At 39.3% G+C, this 18,004-nt stretch overlaps 1 protein-coding gene across 2 annotated transcripts in view; it reads right to left on the bottom strand.

The window, feature by feature from the left end:
• Positions 1-452: 452 nt before the first annotated feature.
• Positions 453-18,004, bottom strand: part of LOC126457840 (tubulin alpha-1C chain) — a 106,418-nt gene continuing 88,866 nt past the window's right edge. The window contains exons 4-7 of one of the 2 annotated variants that reach the window (XM_050094476.1): positions 16,609-16,892; positions 4,352-4,498; positions 2,502-2,598; positions 453-1,414 (exon numbers count right to left, since the gene is read on the bottom strand). In XM_050094476.1, coding sequence (XP_049950433.1) covers positions 1,118-1,414; positions 2,502-2,598; positions 4,352-4,498; positions 16,609-16,892 — 825 coding nt within the window. In that variant the 3' untranslated portion in view covers positions 453-1,117. The remainder of the gene's footprint in view (positions 1,415-2,501; positions 2,599-4,351; positions 4,499-16,608; positions 16,893-18,004) is intronic. The other variant, XM_050094474.1, reaches the window with a different exon arrangement.

The following is an 18,004-nucleotide window of genomic DNA, read 5'->3' as shown; positions in this document are numbered from 1 at the left end:
CAAGCGCTTCTTGCTGTCGTCATGCCCCTTGCACCCACATAAATATGAGTATACAGGCAATCATCACAGCAATCAGCATGATACAGATACACAATGGTCATTAAAAGAAAGCAAACACAAATTGCTTTCATAGGACCTTAGTGACACACTAGTTTAGGATATATCCATCATCCACTAATCCAAGAACTAAGAATAGGTGAGCCATTTTGTAATACATTTCTTTCTACAAGTTCAAAGCAGCCTGTCCATTTTTTCATATTTTTGTTTTTAGCAATGAAATTTGCTTGATGTAAAGTGGGAGAGATTACTTCCAAAGAATCATGCCATTCTGTTAATGTGAATGGATAGTCCAATGAGAATGAAAGAAAATACAGAAATGAAATTAATAAATAAATTTGTTGAGTAATCTAGGAATATTTTATTCAAGAGATTATAACATTACAGTCAAGTATTAAAAATAAATGTGCAACCACATATGCAATTTTTATAGTAAAAACTATTCTCTGTTAAGATAAAAGATATTGTGGAACACTTCTGCACAATAAATATTTATGTACTGAATTAAAGTTGTGAAGGTACTAAAATTCTTACACTATACACATGTTACACAAGACACAAGTTGATACACATATTCCATTGAATGTTAAATAACATAATTATTCACAACCTATAAAACAGGTGTTATACTTATGGCTTAATTTTCCAAATATAGCCACAATTTGAGGCTTTACATGTGCAAGGAATGTGGCTAAAATATTTCTCACACTATAGCTATCTTAATAAGTACTGCTGGTCTTCATACAATATGACAAGAGGTTTCCACAATGGCTCCACAACTAATGGTAGAGTTTTAATGCATATTTCATTTTGCAAACTATGACTGCACTAAAATGTTTATATTATTTGTAGTAATATCACATTTCTGTGTAAAATACATTTATGCTAGGCACATTAAGAACTATTGATGTCATAATGCTGATTATATACTGCCAACATCTGTTTCAATCAATGTCATTATACTAGTGGACAAAATTTTCCCCAAAATTTTTGTTGGCCACATTTGAGTCTATGAAGGTGATGTAAAATAGTTTCATTAATTCTTAAAAAGGCACTCAACCTAGTATTCATCAGCTTCATCAACTTCTCCATCTGCTGAATCCACTCCCACTTCTTCATAATCCTTTTCTAAGGCTGCAAGATCTTCTCTTGCCTCACTAAATTCTCCTTCCTCCATACCTTCTCCAACATACCAATGCACAAATGCTCGTTTTGCATACATGAGATCAAACTTATGATCCAGTCTTGCCCAAGCCTCTGCAATGGCAGTTGTGTTGGACAACATACAGACAGCTCGCTGAACTTTTGCAAGATCACCTCCAGGTACTACAGTTGGTGGTTGGTAGTTAATTCCAACCTGTTACCAGAAAAACAAAAAATGATTAGGATACCTCAAACAAATAACTTTTTTACATATAAGTATTTGTAAAATCTGAAGCCATTTTGACTATTTTTCGACTGTGACTGTCTCAAGAAATATGTAAAGATATTTTTACATTATGGCTACCAGTCACAAACATTGTCAACTATTACTTATTTATTTAGCGACATGTTTCGAGGGTTAAACCTCATCTTCAGGCTAAATGGCATTACAAAAATTGTAAAGTTGTTTTTGTAATGCTATTTAGCCTGAAGATGAGGTTTAACCTTCAAAACATGTCGCTAAATAAATAAGTAATACAATAGTTGACAAAGTTTGTGACTGGTAGCGGTAATTTAAAAAAACGTTTACATGTTTGTAAAATCTTCAGAGGTATGTAGAAAAATTGATAAATCAAAGCTTAATGTACAGTTCACAATTATAATAACATTAATGCTGCTTTCACTTCTCACTTTCACTTCTCACTTGGTCCCTGGCCACCACAATCTAGTCTCATGATTTACCCTCAAGCTCTTAGTCACATTTAACTTTTTGCCTCTTTTTTCTTTCTCTTTATGTTCTCTATATTTCCTTGTCCCTTGTATAAGTTTTAATTTTGTGCTACATTTATTATAATAGTATTCAGTTATCTACTCTTGTAAATTCCCAAAAGCTGCTATGAATAGATATGTCTGTCATCAGCAAAGAGAATGCTATTATGACGCTTCCTGATTGATTAAAAGTGTGCCCTGAAGTGGCAGTTGAGTCCAGAACTTGGTTTAAGCTTGGTGCTGATGAACAGCTTTATTAGGAAGATTCATATGTAAATCTATTGATACTTCCTAAGATGTAAGTGCTCTGGTCTAATATAAGAGTGGGTCTGAATTTCCAAGGTAAACAATTAAATGATTTTTTTTTTTAAAGTAATCTTCAGTGTTCTTTTTAGTGTTCTCCTTTTTCTTTAGTGAGTGCATAATTTTTTTGCCAAATGATATTGTTGTGCAGCTGCTGCTCAAATAATTATTTACTTATTTTTTTTAAAAAATCTACTACAACAGTAAGTATCCTCTGATCATTTACTCACCTTGAAACCAGTAGGACACCAGTCAACAAACTGTATTGTACGCTTTGTCTTTATGGTCGCAATAGCAGCGTTTACATCTTTTGGCACCACATCACCTCTGCAAGGAAGTACAGATTTTAAACAAACTCTCATTGCAAAAATAATTGAAAATTCAGGCAAAGTGTTTACAGAAGAATGAAAGCATTGTACAGAAAAAAGTTTGTTTTGTTGTGTAAACACCTAGATTACATCTTGAAAGAAATAAAGCAATTAATGAAATAAAATAACATTATTAAAAGAAGCAAGGCACACAGAATTGTACTCACTGCATCAGTTTTTGGGGGATGTGTTGTTTAAGTCCCAATGTTACCATCCTGGTTTGGGCTACGATAGCTATGTAGACTGCTTATAGTGACAGTCAGAATGATTCCTTTGAAAAGGGCATGGTCAGGTTTGTTTCGCAGTCTTGTCCCACCTGAACTTGTTTTCAATCTTTAATTACTTCAGTGTTAATGGGGTGTTAAACCACAATCTTCCTGCATTATATTAATCTTGTGAGTGATGGATAGAATACTCGCAGCTTTCCCAGCTTTAAAGTTGTTTTTGAGTAGACATGGATGCTTGTTATTGTTTGTTGGATTAAAATAAATAGGTAATGTTATCATCAATATGAAAAAGGCTTACTGACTTGCAAATTTAATGTTTTATAACTATTTATAATAGTTACTGAATTTTTCAACTGGTAGCGACATATTCGAATTAATATGGACCTGTTCAGGCAACAGTTACAGCTATCATTTGCAAGATATGCATGTAGTATGAGACTAAGAAGTAGCTGTTACGACAAGAAGAAGAATTTTATTTTATTTCCTAGCTGCAAGACTAGGATGCAGTAACGGAGTTCCTTTTTATCTCTCTATCTTTTTAATGTTAAACATGAATGAGTGTGTCATCCCACAGATGTCAACTGGATACTCTACTAGTGTTCTATATTCTCAGGATTTACAGCATCAGACCAATAACCTTGCTGTTTTGTCTCATCCCCCAAAACAACCAAATTTACAGCATCTCCTACATCCCCACAATCCCCTCTGACCTGAACACAGTTTAATACTATGTGCTCTCCCAGTATTTACCCTCATTTCACGTTCATGATCAAATTTCCAGTTCCTTCCTTAATTTTGTTTATGTATTCATCTTCCATCTCTATTTTGCTTTCTACAATAGTTTTCAGATAACTCTGTATTCTACCAGCTTGCTAGTGTTAGGAAATGCTTCTAATGTATTTTACAACTAGAAAACAAATACGTAGAGATTAAAGATTCGTGTTTCATTGGCACTGAGGTCATTAGAGGTGGAGCACAAGCTTGGACTGAATGATAATGAGGAAGAAAATCAGCAGCATACTTTTCAAAGCTACCATTATAACATTAATAATAACAATAATAATTTTATTGTCATTTGATCATTACACCAACAGACAATGTCACACACACAGTTGACAATCTTATCAGACAGTGGGATAAATGTATTAACAGTTATGACAATTACTTTTGAAATAATTAGCAGTTTACTTACTTTTTTCCATCTGTCTCATTTTCAATTCACTGTCCCTTATACATTCATTTTTTTCCTGTTGTTTATTGAATGCTATGAGCTTTGTCTCTGAAGTGATTGATGATGTTTCTTATCAAACAAAATGAATACTAATCAGGCTATGACTTCTTTTGAATAATGTTTCTTTGTATGGTGTACACCATACCTGTGTTTTCCTCTTTACTATATTATTAAGTTTGCAATATGTCCACCATTACCCCCACACCCTATCTTCTCCTTGTTTTCCATTTTATGGATGACAGAAATATGCTTACCTGTACAACATACAGCAGGCCATATACTTTCCATGGCGTGGATCACATTTTACCATCTGATTTGCTGGTTCAAAGCATGCATTTGTTATCTCAGCTACTGTCAACTGCTCATGATACGCTTTTTCTGCAGATATCACTGGTGCATACCTACAATAATACAGATACAAAAAGCAATAACAAACAAATCATGATATATGTAACTATCAAAGATTTAAATAACTGGGAAATCATGCCAGTTTGTAGTTTGTGTAAAATCAAACAATGGACAATCCAGGATGAAATAATGACAGTATTATGAAAAGGAGACAAGAAGGGCTTCTGACCGAAAGCTTATGTGTTTAGTAGCCTTTCTGTTATGCCTGTCTGCCACTCAGCATCTCTGCTATATGGTGAGCAGCAGTCTATCCTTTTCATAATATTGTCTGTTTGTGGAAGACTTTGATATACCATTTGTGTATGGAAACCTTTCTGGATATTTTTTAAGAAAATATTTTTGAGGTTTGTCAAAGCAATGCTAATGTTTTCATGTTTGTATTAGTATATCATACTAATAAAATCTGTGATAATTTAGAAATTAAATATGTTCTGTCTTCTGCAGAGCTACGGTGGATATTTTTTAAGAAAATATTTTTGAGGTTTGTCAAAGCAATGCTAATGTTTTCATGTTTGTATTAGTATATCACACTAATAAAATCTGTGATAATTTAGAAATTAAATATGTTCTGTCTTCTGCAGAGCTAAGGTGGACCATTCACTGAATATACACTTTCCTGTGTAATGGGTGAATCTATAACTTTGATATGAAAGGTCAGCAACATCAGTTGCCTATTGATTACTATCAGTGCACATAAGCATTTTTACACTTACCTCTACTACAAAAAGCATAGTACAATTTTTTCACACATATTAGTTGTAGTTTTTTATGCTGTAGTGAAAAGTGTGATATTGTGTGTAATGTCATTAAATTTATGTCAGAAAAGGCAAATGAGGGAGTTAAGCATTTGGTCTACTGCAAAGTGGTTATTCACAACACAGTCACTACCTCAACTGCTGTCTCCTCTTTCCACACATCCATGGAGCTGCATCCACAGTTACAAGTTGACTTATATTGCTCAAACTCTAACAGTTACACATTGCTACATTGCCATACACTGTTTGTACTTACACAAGCTAAATTTATCAAGGTAGAATTAGCATGAGACAGCTACATTTGAAAAGATTCTGCCTCCACAGTTGTGTTATATATCTGTGTATGTCCTACTGTTGCCTTAATACATGACCACACCAATATCTATAAAAGAATAATAGTTCTCGGTCTCTACATTAATAACAGCTAGTTACTTCATTTAAAGCTAACATGACTCTTTAAGACCATAATTATATTATTTGTAGAATGAGTGGCTCATTAGATACATTTTCAAGGAATATATATATCAGAATACAAAACCCCATAAAACCCATACTAAAAGGCAAAGTAAACATTACATTTTTTCTTGTGTGTTGTGACTTTATTTAATTAATTATTAGGATGTACTTTGTTACACTTTGTGTAAGTAATCACTGAATTTTGTGACTTATGGTTTGTGTGAAACCTTAATTTCATTTACCTGGTCGTTTGTTGTTGAGCCTTGATTAATAATGATACTGATTGTTTGATTTTTCCCTAGAGTGTTTTACATTTTATCTCCATCCCTGCTTTGCAAACCACTTTGCACGGTAGGAATACTTCTCATTGTTAGCCTTCTGCCACTGAGCAGTGTGTCAGCAGTGTGCAGGTAGCAGCAAATGGCTTATTTAGTGTTCATAGTGTAGTAGTCAAGTTGAAAATTTATTTAAGTCTTCTTAGCGCACTTGTTTGGTTAAATTTGTCAAATCATTGTGTAGTTTCGTAATTAGCAGGGGCAGATTTGTATTTTAATATCTGTGATGTGTAAAGTCGCTTAGTCGTCTGTCATTTGTTTATTTCTTTCAAATAATCTTTATACGTTACTGACAGTACAGTTAGCCTTCTGCCACTGAGCAGTGTGTCAGCAGTGCACAAGTAGCAGCATTACTGAATTTACTAGGCAGTCTTGTATTTTAATATCCGTTTAAATTTTGCGTCGAATTATTTGTGCTCTCTGTAGATAAGTTCAGACGTTCTTTGCACAACAGTATTTAGCATGGATAGGGACTGCGACTGCTGTGTTCGAATGCGGGCTGAGTTGGCATCCCTTCGCTCCCAGCTTCAGGTAGTGTTGGCTTTGGTCACACAGCTTGAGGCTGTTGCCAATGGGCATCACTGTGGGAGTCCAGACGTGGGTTTTTCGGGGATGGCCAGCGCATCCCACGCACCCCCCTGATCGGACTATGGCTGTGGCTGCCTGGGATACTGCCCACAGTGTGGCTGACCCCTCACCCGAGGTAGAGTGGCAGGTCGTCTCGAGGTGTGGCAGGGGGCAAAAGACATTCCGGAGGGCTGAACGGAAGGCCTCTCCAGTTTGTCTGACGAACCGGTTTCAGACTCTGTCTCCGGCTGATACTGATCTTCGGCCGGACATGGCTGCTTGTCCTGTTCCAGAGGCTGCCCCTCAGTCTGCAAGATCTGGGCAGTGACAGAGGGTGGGCTTACTGGTAGTTGGGAGCTCCAATGTCAGGCACGTAATGGGACCCCTTAGGGATATGGCTGCAAGGGAGGGGAAGAAAACCAATGTGCTCTCCATGTGCATACCGGAGGGAGTCATTCCAGATGTGGAAAGGGTCCTTCTGGATGCCATGAAGGGTACAGGGTGCACCCATCTGCAGGTGGTCGCTCATGTCAGCACCAATGATGTGTGTCGCTATGGATCGGAGGAAATCCTCTCTGGCTTCCGGTGGCTATCTGATTTGGTGAAGACTGCCAGTCTCCCTAGTGGAATGAAAGCAGAGCTCACCATCTGCAGCATCGTCGACAGGACTGACTGCGGACCTTTGGTACAGAGCCGAGTGAAGGGTCTGAATCAGAGGCTGAGACGGTTCTGCAACTGTGTGGGCTGCAGATTCCTCGACTTATGCCATAGGGTGGTGGGGTTTCGGGTTCCGCTGGATAGGTCAGGAGTCCACTACACACAGCAGGCAGCTACGCAGGTAGCAGGGGTTGTGTGGCGTGGACTGGGCAGTTTTTTAGGTTAGATGGCCTCGGACAAGTACAGAAAGGGCAACAGCCTCAAAGGGTGTGGGGCAAAATCATGACATGCGGGGACCAAGCAGCAATTGGTATTGTAATTGTAAACTGTCGAAGCTGTGTTGGTAAAGTACCGGAACTTCAAGTGCTGATAGAAAGCACCAAAGCTGAAATTGTTATAGGTACAGAAAGCTGGCTCAAGCCAGAGATAAATTCTGCCGAAGTTTTTACAAAGGCACAGACGGTGTTTAGAAAGGATAGATTGCATGCAACTGGTGGTGGCATGTTTCTCGCTGTTAGTAGGAGGTTATCCTGTAGTGAAATAGAAATGGACAGATCTTGTGAATTAATATGGGTGGAGGTTATACTCAACAACCGAGCTAGGTTAATAATTGGCTCCTTTTACTGACCTCCCGAATCAGCAGCATTTGTGGCAGAACAACTGAGAGAAAATCTGGATTACATTTCACATAAATTTCCTCAGCATGTTATAGTCTTAGGTGGAGATTTCAATTTACCAGATATAGACTGGGACACTCAGATGTTTAGGACAGGTGGTAGGGACAGAGCATCGAGTGACATTATACTGGGTGCACTATCCGAAAATTACCTCGAGCAATTAAACAGAGAACCGACTCGTGGAGATAACATCTTGGACCTACTGATAACAAACAGACCCAAACTTTTCGACTCTGTAAGCGCAGAACAGGAATCAGTGATCGTAAGGCCGTTGCAGCATCCCTGAATATGGAAGTAAATAGGAACATAAAAAAGGGAGGAAGGTTTATCTGTTTAGCAAGAGTAATAGGAGGCGGATTTCAGACTACCTAACAGATCAAAATGTAAATTTCTGTTCCGACACTGACAGTGTTGAGTGTGGATGGAAAAAGTTCAAGGCAATCGTAAAATGCGTTTAGACAGGTATGTGCCGAGTAAATCTGTGAGGGACGCGAAAAACCCACTGTGGTTCAACAACAAACTACTGCGAAAGCAAAGAGAGCTTCACTGCAAATTTAAATTCAGCCAAAACCTCTCAGACAAACAGAAGCTAAACGATGTCAAAGTTAGTGTAAGGAGGGCTATGCGTGAAGTGTTCAGTGAATTCGAAAGTAAAATTCTATGTACCGACTTGAGAGAAAATCCTAGGAAGTTCTGGTCTTATGTTAAATCAGTAAGTGGATCAAAACAGCATATCCAGACACTCTGGGATGATAATGGCATTGAAACAGAGGATGACACGCGTAAAGCTGAAATACTAAGCACATTTTTCCAAGGCTGTTTCACAGAGGAAGACCGCACTGCAGTTCCTTTTCTAAATCCTCGCACAAACGAAAAGATGGCAGACTTTGAAATAAGTGTCCAAGGAATAGAAAAGCAATTGAAATCATTCAACAGAGGAAAGTCCACTGGACCTGATGGGATACCAATTCGATTCTACACAGAGTACACGAAATAACTTGCCCCCCTTCTAACAGCCATGTACCGCAAGTCTCTAGAGGAACAGAAGGTTCCAAATGATTGGAAAAGAGCACAGGTAGTTCCAGTTTTCAAGAAGGGTTGTCGAACAGATGCGCAAAACTATAGGCCAATGTCTCTGACATCGTTCAGTTGTAGAATTTTAGAACATGTTTTTTGCTCACTTATCATGTCATTTCTGGAAACCCAGAATTTACTCTGTAGGAATCAACATGGATTCCGGAAATAGCGATCGTGTGGGACCCAACTCGCTTTATTTGTTCATGAGGCCCAGAAAATATTAGATACAGGCTCCAAGGTAGATGCCATTTTCCTTGACTTTGGGAAGGCATTCGATACAGTTCTGCACTGTCGCCTGATAAACAAAGTAAGAGCCTATGGAATATCAGACCAGCTGTGCGGCTGAATTGAAGAGTTTTTAGCAAACAGAACACAGCATGTTGTTCTCAATGGAGAGACATCTACAGACGTTAAAGTAACCTCTGGCATGCCACAGGGGAGTGTTATGGGACCATTGCTTTTCACAATATATATAAATGACCTAGTAGATAGTGTTGGAAGTTCCATGCGGCTTTTCGCAGATGATGCTGTAGTATACAGAGAAGTTGCAGCATTAGAAAATTGCAGGAAGATCTGCAGCGGATAGGCACTTGGTGCAGGGAGTGGCAACTGACCCTTAACATAGACAAATGTAATGTATTGCAAATACATAGAAAGAAGGATCCTTTATTGTATGATTATATGTGATAGCGGAACAAACACTGGTAGCAGTCATTTCTGTAAAATATCTGGGAGTATGTGAACAGAACAATTTGGATTCATTGGGAGAGTCCTTAGAAAATGTAGTCCATCAATGAAAGAGGTGGCTTACAAAACACTCGTTTGACCTATACTTGAGTATTGCTCGTCAGTGTGGGATCTGTACCAGGTCGGGTCGACAGAAGAGGTAGAGAAGATCCAAAGAAGAGTGGCGTGTTTTGTCACAGGGTTATTTGGTAAGCATGATAGCATTACGGAAATGTTTAGCAAACTCAAGTGGCAGATTCTGTAAGAGAGGCACACTGCATCACGGTGTAGCTTGCTGTCCAGGTTTCGAGAGGGTGCGTTTCTGGATGAGGTATCGAATATATTTCTTACCCCTACGTATACCTCCCAAGGAGATCGCGAATGTAAAATTAGAGAGATTCGAGCACGCGTGGAGGCTTTCCGGCAGTTGTTCTTCCCACAAACCATACGCGACTGGAACAGGAAAGGGAGGTAATGACAGTAGCACGTAAAGTGCCCTCCGCCACACACTGTTGGGTGGCCTGCGGAGTATAAATGTAGATGTAGATTGTTCCATGTATTACCATATCTTTCCATTCTATTTGGATATGGAGCATGGGAAGAAAGACTGCTTAACGGCCTCTGAACATAATGTGATTAGTGTAATGTTGCCTTCTAAGTCGCTATGGAGCAATACATTCGAGGCTGTAGTATACCTGTATTTCTCCCCAGCTTATTAGTATGTAGTAAATGTATTTTGCTTTTTTAATGTTGGAAGGATTTTTCGATCTCACTAGTAGTTGAGTTTTGACTAGAACCTGTCTTCTGAGACACATAGAGTCCTCCCTTGCTGGTACTAGATAAAGACAAAACAGTGTTGTAGGAATATGTTAAAGAAATAGTTAAATTTTTCATATAAACTATTTACTACATAAATCTCTTCCAAACACTCTTCCCCACACTTCTCTGTGATTTGGTTACATAAACCTAGGATTTTATTTTTATGATCTGGCTTTATATGGTTGGATTGTTTTATTGTCAACATCTGACCATTTTGATCTTCATTAATTGTACATCATTTACTGGCATTGTGGTTCAGTCAAATAATGATTGTCATTTTTTAATAGCTCATGTTATATAAATTTACTGGAATTGATGAAATAGTGTAGGTTTGGTGAGGCTATGCAAAAAAATTATGAGGCTTGTAATGTCATTATTGCATCTTTTGACTGAAGTGAATGAGGGAAAATATATGGAACATAAATTTTTTAGACTGGGCTGAATCTGCTTCTTCTCAAATATTGTCTCTATATGTTACCATTGTAACAAATTATGCAGTAAAATACACTCCTGGAAATGGAAAAAAGAACACATTGACACCGGTGTGTCAGACCCACCATACTTGCTCCGGACACTGCGAGAGGGCTGTACAAGCAATGATCACACGAATGGCACAGCGGACACACCAGGAACCGCGGTGTTGGCCGTCGAATGGCGCTAGCTGCGCAGCATTTGTGCACCGCCGCCGTCAGTGTCAGCCAGTTTGCCGTGGCATACGGAGCTCCATCGCAGTCTTTAACACTGGTAGCATGCCGCGACAGCGTGGACGTGAATCGTATGTGCAGTTGACGGACTTTGAGCGAGGGCGTATAGTGGGCATGCGGGAGGCCGGGTGGACGTACCGCCGAATTGCTCAACACGTGGGGCGTGAGGTCTCCACAGTACATCGATGTTGTCGCCAGTGGTCGGCGGAAGGTGCACGTGCCCGTCGACCTGGGACCGGACCGCAGCGACGCACGGATGCACGCCAAGACCATAGGATCCTACGCAGTGCCGTAGGGGACCGCACCGCCACTTCCCAGCAAATTAGGGACACTGTTGCTCCTGGGGTATCGGCGAGGACCATTCGCAACCGTCTCCATGAAGCTGGGCTACGGTCCCGCACACCGTTAGGCCGTCTTCCGCTCACACCCCAACATCGTGCAGCCCGCCTCCAGTGGTGTCGCGACAGGCGTGAATGGAGGGACGAATGGAGACGTGTCGTCTTCAGCGATGAGAGTCGCTTCTGCCTTGGTGCCAATGATGTTCGTATGCGTGTTTGGCGCCGTGCAGGTGAGCGCCACAATCAGGACTGCATACGACCGAGGCACACAGGGCGAACACCCGGCATCATGGTGTGGGGAGCGATCTCCTACACTGGCCATACACCACTGGTGATCGTCGAGGGGACACTGAATAGTGCACGGTACATCCAAACCGTCATCGAACCCATCGTTCTACCATTCCTAGACCGGCAAGGGAACTTGCTGTTCCAACAGGACAATGCACGTCCGCACGTATCCCGTGCCACCCAACGTGCTCTAGAAGGTGTACGTCAACTACCCTGGCCAGCAAGATCTCCGGATCTGTCCCCCATTGAGCATGTTTGGGACTGGATGAAGCGTCGTCTCACGCGGTCTGCACGTCCAGCACGAACGCTGGTCCAACTGAGGCGCCAGGTGGAAATGGCATGGCAAGCCGTTCCACAGGACTACATCCAGCATCTCTACGATCGTCTCCATGGGAGAATAGCAGCCTGCATTGCTGCGAAAGGTGGATGTACACTGTACTAGTGCCGACATTGTGCATGCTCTGTTGCCTGTGTCTATGTGCCTGTGGTTCTGTCAGTGTGATCATGTGATGTATCTGACCCCAGGAATGTGTCAATAAAGTTTCCCCTTCCTGGGACAATGAATTCACAGTGTTCTTATTTCAATTTCCAGGAGTGTATATTGAAACTGTTGATAAAAGAAATAAGTAGTACCCATTATCTCTAATTTATTTCCATTTTGGACGAATACCAGTTTTTGCAGAGTCAACCATAATAAATCATCACAGATTTCTCTTAAAATGTATGCAAAGAATAAATCAATAGCTTGTGGGCAAGAAAAATGACAATATGATTGAAAATTTTTGTTCAAAAGGGAGCTACTCACACTGCTTTCTTACATATGCATGAAAGAAAGTACATTGATAAAGAAGCGATTGAGATACAAAGGGAAATATGCTAGTCCACTGTTGTCCACTTCCAGTTTGGGCATTCCAACCAAAGCTCTTCACTGTTGCTGATAATAATCTACAAATTATGAGCAACAGTGAAAAGTGTAAGCTATGGAGTTATTTCTTGTATGGTATGTGGTATTGTTTTCATAACTTCAAAAATTATCCTTTAATTATATAAAATCTGTAATCCCCACATCCCCAAAGAGAATGACAATCCTTGACATTGAGAAACAATCAGAGATGGACTGAAACTTCTGTGGGCCCAAATCTGCCAAGGTTTAGTAACCATCTCACCCAAGACTGAACTTGGCAGGCTAATTTGCCATGGATTGCAAGAGGGACATCAATGAAAAAAAAAAACAGATAATGAAATGTAGTCGATTTAAATCAAACAATGCTGAGGAAATTAGATTAGGAATGCTATTCTGGCACAAAATACAAAGGTCGTTAGGTGTTAGCAGAGCCTGTTCCATTCCTGGTGCGAATGGAGCGGTCTAAAGTTATGGTGATTCTCATGTATGACTGTGATGGTGTTATCCTTATGCATTAAGTTTCTCCATGACAGACCATCAGTGCACAGTATTACTGTTCATTTTTGGAGCATCACTTGCAACCAGCTTTGCGAAACAAGTGGTGACACTTTCTGTGCAACCCACCCATCATTTTACATGACAATGCACGGGCGCATACAGCGCAAGCTGTGGCTGCTCTGTTCTGTTGATGGGACTGGGAAGTGCTGTACCATCTACCATACTCCCTGGAATTAAGTCCTTGTGACTTTTATTTGATTCTGAAGATGAAGGAACCACTTTGTGGCATTCGACAGGCAGTAGACCACTCCATTCGCATCATCAACAGAACACGCTCTGCTAATGGTATACTACGCCTTCCAAATTGCTGGCAATGGGTTCTACATAATGCTGGTGACTACTTTGAAGAACAGTAACAGTTGCAACATGTAACTCTTTTGTATTGGTTGTGAATAAATAGTTGCCACTATTTAAGTTCCAACCCTCATAGATGATAACAGCAAGAAAAGAATTTCTGAAAAAGAAGATTTTAACATCTAATATAATTTTAAGTGTAAAGAAGTTTTTCTGGAAGCCGTGTATGTTACTGAAGCAAGGGTGATAGGCAATCCAGACAAGAAGAGAACTGATGTTTTTCAAATTTGGTGAGATTAGATAGGTAGATCAATAGCAAGTGAGGTGGCACTTAATTGAATTGGCGAAGAAAGATATGTATTGTACAACTTTGCTAAAAGGGGGGATCAGTCTATAGGGAATATCCTGAAGCATCAGGGAATGGTCAGTTTGGTAATGGAAGGAACTGTGTGGTGTAAAAATTGTACAGGAAGATCTAGGCCTGAACACAGTAAGTTGGTTCAAATAAATGTAGGCATAGCATATTGATACTGTACTCCAGTGGAAGCAGAGGAAAAAAATATGCTAGTATAGTTTGATTTTTAGTTTTTCAAATGCCATCTAGGAAATGATGTAAGCTTTTTTATGTTAGCAAACTGTCCACCACAGTAAGCAACAGTTTGGGGGGGGGGGAAGGGAAAAAATGGGAGCTCAGTCAGTGCTAGACTTATGGAACATTCTAGAATGTATGAGGAAACTGCAAAAATCCAACTGTACATTTTCACAGAATTGCTTAGAAGTAAGAGATAGACACAGCAAATTTGTTGAAATCCTATATGCAGGGCAAAGAGGACAGATACTTTTGGGGCATGAAGTCTAGAAATAAAAAATTAAAAAAGTATCATAAGGGCCATCATGAACAGCTACGCTACTCCAAGGTCAAGCAGATCGCTCACTCACTGCTACTGGATACTATAACAACAATTAAAGGTGAAGCTGGTTGAGTCCCTGTCTTCAGTGTTTAGTCAATTATTAATACTTCAGTACTACTCCGTGGCTATATACTTGTAGTAAAACATCACCTTCAAATTCTGTTAGGATATGGGGGGGGGGGGGGGGGGTTCTTTTGGTGACACTTATTCCCTATGTTCTGTAGGGAATCATACTCCACTGTCATTACAGTGTAGATGTCAGCTTATACGAGGGTTGACTGAAAAGTATTGCCTCTACCTTTGTAACTCTTCAACAGTTAGCAGTATTGGTATGCAGCAGGTATTGCCTTGTTCCGTAGCCTCTTCTCTACAGCTCCAGTTGGCAGGAAGCCTTAGCATTGAAAAGTTGTGTTGTTACAGTGTGAAGTATGGAACCCTGCGCAAATGGTCGGCCAGTGCGATTTAAGCAACTTGCAGTCATTGAATTCTTGACAGAAGAAGGTGTCACCCCAAAGGAGATTCATGAGAGAATGAAAACAGTTTATGGTGATTGTGTTGATGTGAGCACATTGTATTTTTGGGCAAGTAAGTTCAAAGATGTTGAGGCAGGAACATCTGACCTGCATGACAAACAAAGAGTTGGATGTCCTGTGACAGCAACCACCTAGTTTCACAAGCAAAATATTGACAGACTGATTCAGGATGTTTGTCGTATCACTCAGAGAGAAATTGCAAGCACAATCGGCATTTCACAAGAACATGTGTGTCACATTATTGCTTTGCTTGGCTATCAGAAGATCTGTGCACGATGGATACTCCAGATGCTGACTTCTGAAATGAAAGTGCACAGACTTGAAATTTGCCAGGAACTCCTCTTGCATTACGAGAATGAAGGTGACACCTTTCTCCAGGAGATGAAACATGGGTACACCATTACAACCCGGAGACGGAACATCAGTCTATGGAATATCAACACAAAGACTTACCTCAGAAAAAGAAATTCAAGACGCAGCCCTCAGCTGGAAAAATCATGGCCACAGTGTTCTGGGACGCAGATGGTGTTATCTATGTTGATTTCCTTGATCATGGAACAACAATAAATACAGTGTTACATCACAACACTGCCAACTCTGAAACAATGGCTAATGAGGGACTGAAAGAAAAAGGGAAATGTTTTCTTGCAGCATGACAATTCCAAACCACACATTCCATGTGCCACCACAGCAGAACTTCAGAGACTGAATTTCACCAACATTTGGCATCCTCCATACAGTCCAGATTTAGCACCATCTGACTTCCATCTGTTCCTAATAATGAAAGACGATCTGCGGGGATGTCATTCTGCTTCTGATGAAGATGTTGAGAGAACTGTGAGACTATGGTTGCAGAAACAGAGTGTCGACTTCTTCTGTGACAGCTTCAGAAAACTTGTTCATCGTTTGCAGAAATCTATCCAATTGGCTGGCGAGTATGTGGAAAAGTGAATATTAGTAATTAAAGATCACATTTATGGATTATTTCTGTGCTTCATTTATTAAAATGGTCCCATCCAAACCCAATTAACAAAGGTGGAGGCATTACTTTTCATTCAACCCTTGTACATTTAAATTTACAACAGAAGATTCCAATGGAGCATTTAGAGTTATCATGTCTTAATATCTTTTGTGGGTGCTGTGAGATCTCAATGTATTTAGAATTATTGATTAATTTATTCAGTTGTTTTAAATTCTTTGCTTGATATTACAATGGATGCAGCAATAACATGCTTGAAACTGTGTAACAGAATTAATTGGGCTCGAAGGTCAAAACCTCCGAATGAAAATTGTAAAACATAGGCATAAGTGCATCTTTCTGTGTAATAATATAATTCAGGGCTGTTGTTTGTTGGCCCAGGCTTAATATATCTTGCATAAAACTAAACTTTCAATATTTTTTTATATCCACTGTCTACATATATCTAAGAGCAAAAGTTAAGAAAAATGGTAGCAGCATTGTACTATGTCTATGATTCGTACTAAATAACTTTGACATACTTACGTTGCTAATGGAAAGTGTATGCGAGGATATGGCACAAGGTTTGTCTGGAATTCAGTTAAGTCAACATTAAGAGCACCATCAAATCTGAGAGATGCTGTTATAGAAGAAACAATTTGTCCAATAAGGCGATTTAGATTAGTGTAGGTTGGTCTCTCAATATCCAGATTCCGTCTACAGATGTCATAAATAGCTTCATTGTCTACCATAAATGCACAGTCTGAATGCTCGAGAGTTGTGTGAGTTGTCAGTATGGAATTGTATGGTTCCACAACAGCAGTTGATACCTAAAACAACACACAGGAAACTATTCCAGTTTACAGACAAGTCACTTACATTTATTTTGTGTAGAATGTTTAAACAACAAGAGGTACCAGAGCAAAATAAATAAATAAATAAATAAATTCTTCTATAGACATATGGTATACCAAAACACAGTTGTCATTCTCTAAGATGTTAAAAATAAATGAGTTTTGTATCAAAGACTTGCTACACAGTTTTTCCAGTTGTACAGAACTTATTTTTATAGCTACATTAAACATTCAGCGTACTGCTTGTTTTACTAGATAAGCTCTGTCTAAGACATCTGTGATTTATCAGGATCCTCAGGCACAGCTTTTATGTATTAGCTCTTTATGAAGTGGTAATGAAGTGCATAATAGATAACTTAGATAGGGTTCAGCCGGCAGAACAAACAATACTTCAATAGAATATCAGCAGCAAGGTTTACAATTCTGGTTCATTCTTTGCTCAAGTACGGAATGCAGTCATGTAAGTGATAGTGAAAGAATAGTGTTGGTATGATGCAAGATACAAAGAAGTTTTATTAATATAGTTGTTACGTATGCATCAAAAGATAAATGACGGTGAGAATCAAAATGTTTTTGTAATCAGTTTCAAACTGTCCTGAGTGAATGCTTCAGAAATGGGTCACTTAATATTTGCAAGAGATATTAGTGTGACAACAAAAAAATGGACCAATTACTAATGGGGCTGGCACATATGGTGAAGTATAAGCAATCTAAATGAAGAATCGCTTTGGGATTTTTGAAAGTTGTTATGAGTAACCAATAAATTTTGGAAAGCCGTCTCTTAAGGGTGCCTTCAAGTAACATATGAAGCAGAGATTGATCAGTACTTAAAAAGCTATTCTCAAAGTAACAACAGTAACAGAAATGGGATATTTTAAAAGGAATGGAAAGGATGGCAAATTAATATTTAGGCATGAGAAAGAACAATGAGATTCAATTAAAAATTGTAGTAATAAAAAGAAAGTCTTGTACAAAATGGTTGCTAATGAAGAGTTCAGGCAGCTAAATTGTAATTCACAACAGGAATTGATGGAGTCTCATGACTACAATATGTAAAGAATGAAAGAATCAGAAAAAGACTCAAAGTG

Source organism: Schistocerca serialis, chromosome 2 (assembly GCF_023864345.2).
Source record: "Schistocerca serialis cubense isolate TAMUIC-IGC-003099 chromosome 2, iqSchSeri2.2, whole genome shotgun sequence".
Taxonomy (NCBI): domain Eukaryota; kingdom Metazoa; phylum Arthropoda; class Insecta; order Orthoptera; family Acrididae; genus Schistocerca; species Schistocerca serialis.
This window is presented reverse-complemented; position numbering and strand designations above follow the sequence as displayed.